The sequence below is a fragment of the Schistocerca americana genome, chromosome 7, assembly GCF_021461395.2.
Source record: "Schistocerca americana isolate TAMUIC-IGC-003095 chromosome 7, iqSchAmer2.1, whole genome shotgun sequence".
Lineage (NCBI taxonomy): Eukaryota > Metazoa > Arthropoda > Insecta > Orthoptera > Acrididae > Schistocerca > Schistocerca americana.
In genome coordinates this window covers 532707340-532714876 of record NC_060125.1, presented here as the reverse complement: position 1 = coordinate 532714876, position 7537 = coordinate 532707340, and the positions used below count along the sequence as shown (strand labels likewise).

General features: G+C 38.8%; 1 protein-coding gene across 5 annotated transcripts in view; it reads right to left on the bottom strand.

Moving 5' to 3' along the window:
* Window positions 1-302: 302 nt before the first annotated feature.
* LOC124622105 (mitochondrial inner membrane protease subunit 1-like) overlaps window positions 303-7537 on the bottom strand; it is a 57331-nt gene continuing 50096 nt past the window's right edge. For 2 of the 5 annotated variants that reach the window (XM_047147710.1, XM_047147707.1), the window contains exons 2-3: window positions 1711-1767; window positions 303-801 (exon numbers count right to left, since the gene is read on the bottom strand). In XM_047147710.1, the coding sequence (XP_047003666.1) occupies window positions 421-801; window positions 1711-1767 (438 nt within the window). In that variant the 3' untranslated portion in view covers window positions 303-420. The remainder of the gene's footprint in view (window positions 802-1710; window positions 1768-7537) is intronic. The other 3 variants (XM_047147712.1, XM_047147708.1, XM_047147713.1) reach the window with 3 other exon arrangements.

Sequence of the window (7537 nt, the reverse complement as noted above, 5' to 3'; positions counted from 1 at the left end):
TTTTATAGCTGGTTAAATCTGTTAACAACGTCTGAAATTACCAACTTCAGGAGCAAGATTCTTATAGGCAGTACCCTGGAAATTTCCAATCTCTTTCTGAGAAGTCACGATGCAGAGTCAAGTTGCAAATAATAATGACGAACTAAGAGCAACACTCAAACTTTGGCTACCACATGCAGTTACAAAGATCTTAAATATCCTTATAATATTTTACTTCACTCTTTTGGCCAGACTGTATCCAAGACCTATCATGCAATATATTCATTGCTTGACACTGATTATTTAAAGGTAAGAACATGAAATACATTGTTATAAAATATTTATTTAAAATATAATTCCATGTGTAAAGATTTCTTCAAAGTGCTCACAACATGGTGTACACGACTGCAAATTCAGTCATCATATTGCTGCATACCCATGTCAATTTACGTGTTTCCCAGGAATTTTAATAACTGTGTCATACGTGAGATCCTGCATATGTCCATGAAATATTACCTCTGAGATAAGTTTTTCTGCAATAATACATTGCATATTATTCATATTGGACATTTTACGCATTTTAAGAGCAATGCTCATTCCAAAGTGGTAAAATTCATCGTTTTCCATTAAGGGTGATGACTGCTGCTCGCATGCTACCTTCTGTAGCTCATCATTTTTTGATTCTTGCCACATTCTCTTAGTGCATACCGTAGGTAGCACAGTGCGCAAAGAAAGGGCAGGTGGAGCAGACACTGAAGATACCACACCATTATCTGCAATTCCACGCATAGAAGCAGTGGCCTCCGACTCATTTCCGGCATCCTGTAAAAGAAAGACAATTTCATTACAGTGCTATGAAATGTCAGTACTGACATCTACATAAATTAATCATTTCAAACAATGGAAAATCCAGAATGGAATAACAATAATATGAATCAGGATAGTTTGCTGCTCACTACACAGAGGTGTTGAGTGGTAGACAGGCACATTCAGAAGTAGACTAAGCTATTTGTCAAATGTCAAAATACTCCAGATTAAGAGCGCGCGCACACACACACACACACACACACACACACACACACACACACACACACACAGACACCCCCCCCCCTCTCTCTCTCTCTCTCTCTCTCTCTCTCTCTCTCTCCCTCTCCCTCCCCCCCTCCTCCCTCCTCCTCCTGAATTGGGCCTCAGAACCTGCAGATGAAAATGGCCATATGTATGTGAGCTGGTGTGTGTTTCTACATCTGAAGGGTTACTTTGTCCAACAGTTTGTTCTGCTTTTAAATGTACCTTATACCAATCAACACCCCCCCTTAAATTGATCATTTGACATTCATGTATCAAGTGGCAACAGTATTCTTCAACATGTTGACGACCCCATGAAATATGTTAAACTGTCTTCACAGACTGACTACATCATGATAGTTCTGGGAAGCTATGTGACGTTACACTGATGATGATGATGATGCAGAGAGTAATGAGAAAAATATGTGAAAAGAAGTACATCCTAGCCATTTACTTGCAAGCATATGCCCTGAGTGAGTATTTGGACCAGATACTGTAACTACTGCTCAAATAGCAGCAGAAATGACTGAATGTCTACAGGATGCACTTTTATTCACAACACTGAAGCAGTTAAGTCAAATGGACTCCTTCACCTGCAGCAGCACAAAGCAAAGTAGTGCACACATTGTACAAAAGGAAACAATATAGTGAAATAATACTTACTTTGAACTGCTTAAACTCTTGATAATGCCCCCCCTCTCCCTCAAGAAGTGAGGATGCCTGAAAAGTATTTGTCAATGATTTTTTTGGAGAATGTGGAGAATTTCTGAAATTGCTTGAAAGTACATGATGGCAATAAATGCAGATCACAAGTCCAACAGACAGCAGCACATTGTAATGTAGCTATGACAGCTTTTTGCAAAAGTTAATTCTAATTACAAATTTAGTGTGGTAAATGTTGGAAAAATGGTAGCAATTAATTAGTTAATAATACTCCTTAAAAATTCATCACCAAATTCTTTGTTGAAGCTGACACATTTTCATTGCAAAAGCTTTCTGAAACCATAATGAATGCAGAAATTTACCTATGAGACAAATATAATTAACTTCAATATTCTTGTACATGGAAAATATTAGAGTACCCACTTGGAAATCTAATCCTGAGATTCAGAATTATTTGCTCTGGTTGACCCTTGACCAAATGCCATGCAAAAATCACAGAGCCCAATGGTCTGAGGTGTGGATCTCCTCATGTTTTTGGTACCCACTATCTTGTCAGGAACAAATTTACTGATACCGTGTCTCTCACACAGCTGTCATGTTGCCAGCTGCTACAATATCTGATGGCAGACCAGCCATGTGACACTATTTGACATGACAGACAATCTCTCTCCTCAACAGCAAGGCTAATTGTAATTAAATTGACCACAGAATGGAGATCAGAGACTCAAATTACTGAGTTGCAAGTGAGAACTGGGTACAAGCAGGCGTAACAGCAAAATTGTTAAATATTAACAACTGTGAAGACATTGCTGTTATGCAAGGTTACTGTTTGCACCTAAAAAGTGGGTACACCATCGAAATTTACAAATTCTGAAACTATCAACACTTTTCTATTTGTCACCAGTTACTGTCTTCACACGTACCCCACAAAATTGTAATACTGACTCATTTACAATTTCTGTTGATATCATTGTTGGCACTAATATTCCTCACAGATAGCAGAACTGCTGAGTCATCAATAGGTGCACACAAAAAGAAAGAAAACTTGCCTGCTTTCAGTGTAATCTTTTTACGAGCTAAAGTGAAATACACAGAGAGAACACATTAAAATGCCTTTTCCCCTACATAATACCAGCTAGACAACAGTTCACCCAGCCACCACCATATAGAGGCATAGGCTCATGCACCTCACTCTGTTGCAATGTGTGAAAAGTGTGAATGTTGGAGTAAGATAGTCAAAGAGGGAGTGGAATGTGTAGACTGTGGGTTGGAATTTCACTGAGGTGACTGTATGGGGAACTGAAGGGGAACTCAATGACGCTCTCCCACAGAAATGTAAGCTTTGCAAAAAAATACAAGAGAATCACTGAGTAGGAAGCAAAGATTTGTGTCCTTCAGGCTGAATTAGATCACATGAAATTTGAACTAGATAGGTTGAAGAGGGGAAAAAGATCTTGGTAACTGCATAAAGGTAACAAGCAATGGGCGGAAGGAGAACAGCTCTTCAACTTCATCTACATCTGAGGTAACAGTATCAAATAAATTTGATTGTTACCTGAAGTAAGAGGGGAAGAGCCTCAGCCAGCTGTAAGTCACAATAGGGTGCAGCAGACTTCAAGCAAACAAACCCAATGTAGGGCAGTACCACATATAGTAGGAAGATAGTCTTGCTGCTAGGTAGCTGTAATGAGCTGTATTGGCCAGATGATACAGAACAAATTAGGGACAGGGTAACCTGTCACAAGAATTGTGAAGCCAACTTATAGCCATAGCTAGGTGACAGAGGACATAGGGAATTTGTGGAAAGGTTTTGGCAAAGAGGCTCCCGTGATTATAGCGGGTGGAGCAGGGAACGGCCTGGCTAAGAACAGTATTTACAGCATTAGGAGTGATCTGAACGAAACAGGTGCAGCAACTACATACGCAAAACTGAGTTTTGTGGAGGTGCTGCAGCACCATGACCAGCTCTGGGTAAATACTGCAGTGAGCTGAATGAAAACTGAGTTGAGCAAGCTGCTGCTGACTGAAACAAAATCTCATATCATATCAGTGCAGTGGCAGCTGCTACAATTGGAAAATGGGAATATCCATTAGACCTGGCCTAGACCTGAATAGGAGAGGGAAAGCCAGATTCTCTGAGCTTCTTCCAGATAATATGTGGGGGTGGGGGTACCACCATGCATAACAAGATCCCTCTGGTTACTGCTGTCAGAGGGGCACCTATTTTAGGTTAGAATCAGGATTCAAGCACCTTGTTTTGGAAAAAGTGAAAATAACCGAGCCTCACAAAATGCTTAATAATGCACAGAAAAGTAAGGTTCAATTATCTCATCAAAATATTAGAGGATTGAATAATAAGATAGGATAGCTTCTTGGCTATTTGCAAAATTTAGAGAGTTCTGGAAAGAGAGACATCCTGTGCCTGCCTGAGCACCACATAATCACAGGGTTAGATAAGTTACATATAGAAGATTACACTACTGCAACTTGCGGAGGCATTGCTACATATTTAAAGATAGAACACAAGTCCAAAAACATTTTGTAGTGATCAGCACATTGAGGCACATGGTTGCGAGTTAATACTGAAAAATAGTTCACTTTTAATTGTAACTGTATATGTAACTGTATACAGATCCCCAATGGGAAATTTTGAACTATTTATGAGTAATCTGGATTCATTGCTGTGCTGTCAGATAGCAGCAAGCAGTTATAGTCTGTGGTGACTTCAACGTATGATCTTGGACCTTATTTGGATCCTACAATTTGATCTCGGTAATTAAATTTCCAATACGGGTGTATGAAGACAGTAGAACCCCAACTGATAATGTTTTCTTTTTATGCAGCTCAAAGCAAGAAAATAACTGTTTACCCAATAACAAATGCTCTTTCTGATCATGATGCGTAATTAGTTAGGATAAATAACATAGCAACTTACAGTAAGAATACTCCTCAGTGGAAATCAGAATAATTAATGACTCCAGGACAAATGTTTTAGAAATAGTTTAAGGAGATGACACAGGGTGTAATTTATAAAGAATCAAATGCTAACAAAAAAATTAATCTATTCCACGATAAATTCATATCATTATTTGAAAAAAGCTGTCTGCATATGTGAATCAGAAGGGAAACTAAACAGCCATGTAAAAAACCATGGGTGACTAGAGGTATCTAGGGAAATGAAAAGGGAAATCTATCTTTTGGCAAGAACAAGTAGGGATCTTGCAGTAGTTGCACACTACAAAAACTACTCAAAATTACAAAGAAAAGATATGAAAAACTCAAGGAATATGCACATAATGTCAGAAATCAGTACTCCCAACAATCTTAAGGCTATAAGGAATGTAGTGAAACAAGAGACAGGATAACCAGCCATAGAACAAGATAACATCGCTATTAAACTGAGCGGGAAGACTATAAATGATGAATCACAGGTAGCAAATGCATTTATTAATCATTTCTTAAATATAGTAGAAAGCACAGGGACATACAGTTCAAGAGCAAAATCGCAGCAGTATGTTGAACATGTAACTTTAATAAAATTCATATGAATGTATCACCAACTTCTCCTTCTGAAATTATGAAAATTACACATTCTCTCAAAAATAAAAGCTCATCTGGTTTTGACAGTGTTACTAAAAATTTGTTCCCATGTAATAAGCCTAATCTTATCTTAAATATGTAATGCATCGCGTTTTTCCAGGGAGACTGACATATGCCATTGTTAAACACCTCTTTAAGAAAGGTGATAAGAGAGGTGTCAATAATTACCAACCTGATTCATTGCTGACATCATTCTCCAAAATTTTTGATTGGACAATGTAATCTAGACTAGTGCTTCACCTTAGTAGCAGTAGTATCATTACCATCTAAACAAAAGAATGCAGAAAGTTGTACTTAGTAACTCAGGAATACATTCTAGGGACATAATTCTGACTTAGGCGAGATCACGTGTAGGGTTACCAGTGTTTCAATCTTAGGTCCACTACTGTTCCTTATATACGTAAATGCTCTTCCACCTAACATACAAGCAGAATTAGTTCTTTTTGCAGATGACACTAGTATTGCAATCAACACAAGCATACACACAAAGTTCTTCAAAGTATCATGGACTGGTTTTCTGCAAATGGTCACACATTCAATTTTAAAAAGACACAACATATTCAGTTCAGCACATCTAGAGATACTACAACAATTATACGTATAACACCTGGTGAAGAAATAGTAAATAGGGTGGTACCTTCAAAATTCAATTTTTAAGGTCCCATATGGAAGAGAATTTAAATTAGAAGAAACACATTTTGGAGCTCCTAAAACAATTCTGTTCAGCCACATTTGTGCTGAAAACCAGGAGTGTGGTGGGGGAGAGGGGGAGGGAGAGAGAGAGAGAGAGAGAGAGAGAGAGAGAGAGAGAGAGAGAGAGAGAGAGAGAGAGACCAACTTAGAAATGTTCAGAATGTAACCGTATGTACAAATTAATTTGCAATCTAAATGCAAAAGACTCATTCCATACCATTACAAACTATTGTGCAAAATGACCCATGGAACATGTAGCTAACTAATCACTATGTGTGTGGGTCTACAAAAGCTAGCAAGTTTTCTTTCTTTTTATATGTGCCTTTTTTTCAGTGAGTGGTCTCCTCCAATCCAAAAATATTTACATTATACCAGAACCTTCCTACAACATTACTGATGGAGATGAGGGGGATGGATTCGAGACAATGTAGCATGGAGGAGGAGTCTGATTCCCACAGATTCCAGCTTTTGTGGTGTTCTTTAAATCTGGTGCACATTGATCTACAATTTTTCTTATATACTATGAATCCAACTCTTTGCAACTGATCTTACAGGTTTCACTTTTGGTCATTGTGGACTGAGTTTGTTAGTAGAAACTTGCCTACTGTCTATATGGTACAGGTGGTCACTGACTAGTACAACATATTTCTCTGGCACTTGTTTTAGCTCTAGTTTCTTAGTTTTTTTGGTACGAATATTGTTAAAATGAGGGCTCATAACACTCATCTATAGTTGTTGTTTTGATGTTGTGTAGTCCTGCTAAATATCAAGAGTGGACACTGGAAGTGACATCAAGCAGTGATCATGAAATGGTAAGCAGTGTGTTTGTGGGAGGCATGGTGCATTGAGGTAGTTAGAATGTAGGAGCTTGTTTATGTGTCTTTCCAGTATATTTCACATTGGTGACTTCCTCTGTTGATGCTAATATTAATGTCTACAAAGCTGATGGATGTGCTTTCTATTTCCACACTGAACTCTACATGCTCTTTACATTCTTATTTTTCATAAAGGTTTGGAACTGCCTGGTTGTTCTTTCTGTACATATAAAGCACACTGGGGCAGTTTGTTCTTAAGGCCCAACCAGAAATTTTATGATATGACTTTATTCGGTGCATGTTTTCCATTTTGTATCATGTGAGTTTCACATGACTTGATACAGTATGAGTAACTGAGATCAGAGGTAATCAGGCCCAGTTTCCCATGCTCCTTTGCAGAGAAATTATGTAACTCTGAGCTGATGACAGCAGGGCTAAGCCTCACCACTACCCTTTTCTCACCGCTCCCCTCAGCGTACCCTTCTACAATCCACAGTGCCGACCATTTTCTCCTTTCCCCAATCCATTCATCCAGTGCCAGGGTGCCCATGTCAGGTAGCCCTTACTCTCTCCACACCACCAGCCCGCAAAGCTGCAGTCACAGTGATGTGACCAAGCTGTCTCCCTTTCCCCACTTCACCCTTCACCATAACATAGCTTTAGGGCCAGCTCAGGCAGGTCTATTGGAGGGAGCAGTTCAGACACACCCCTCCTCTTTT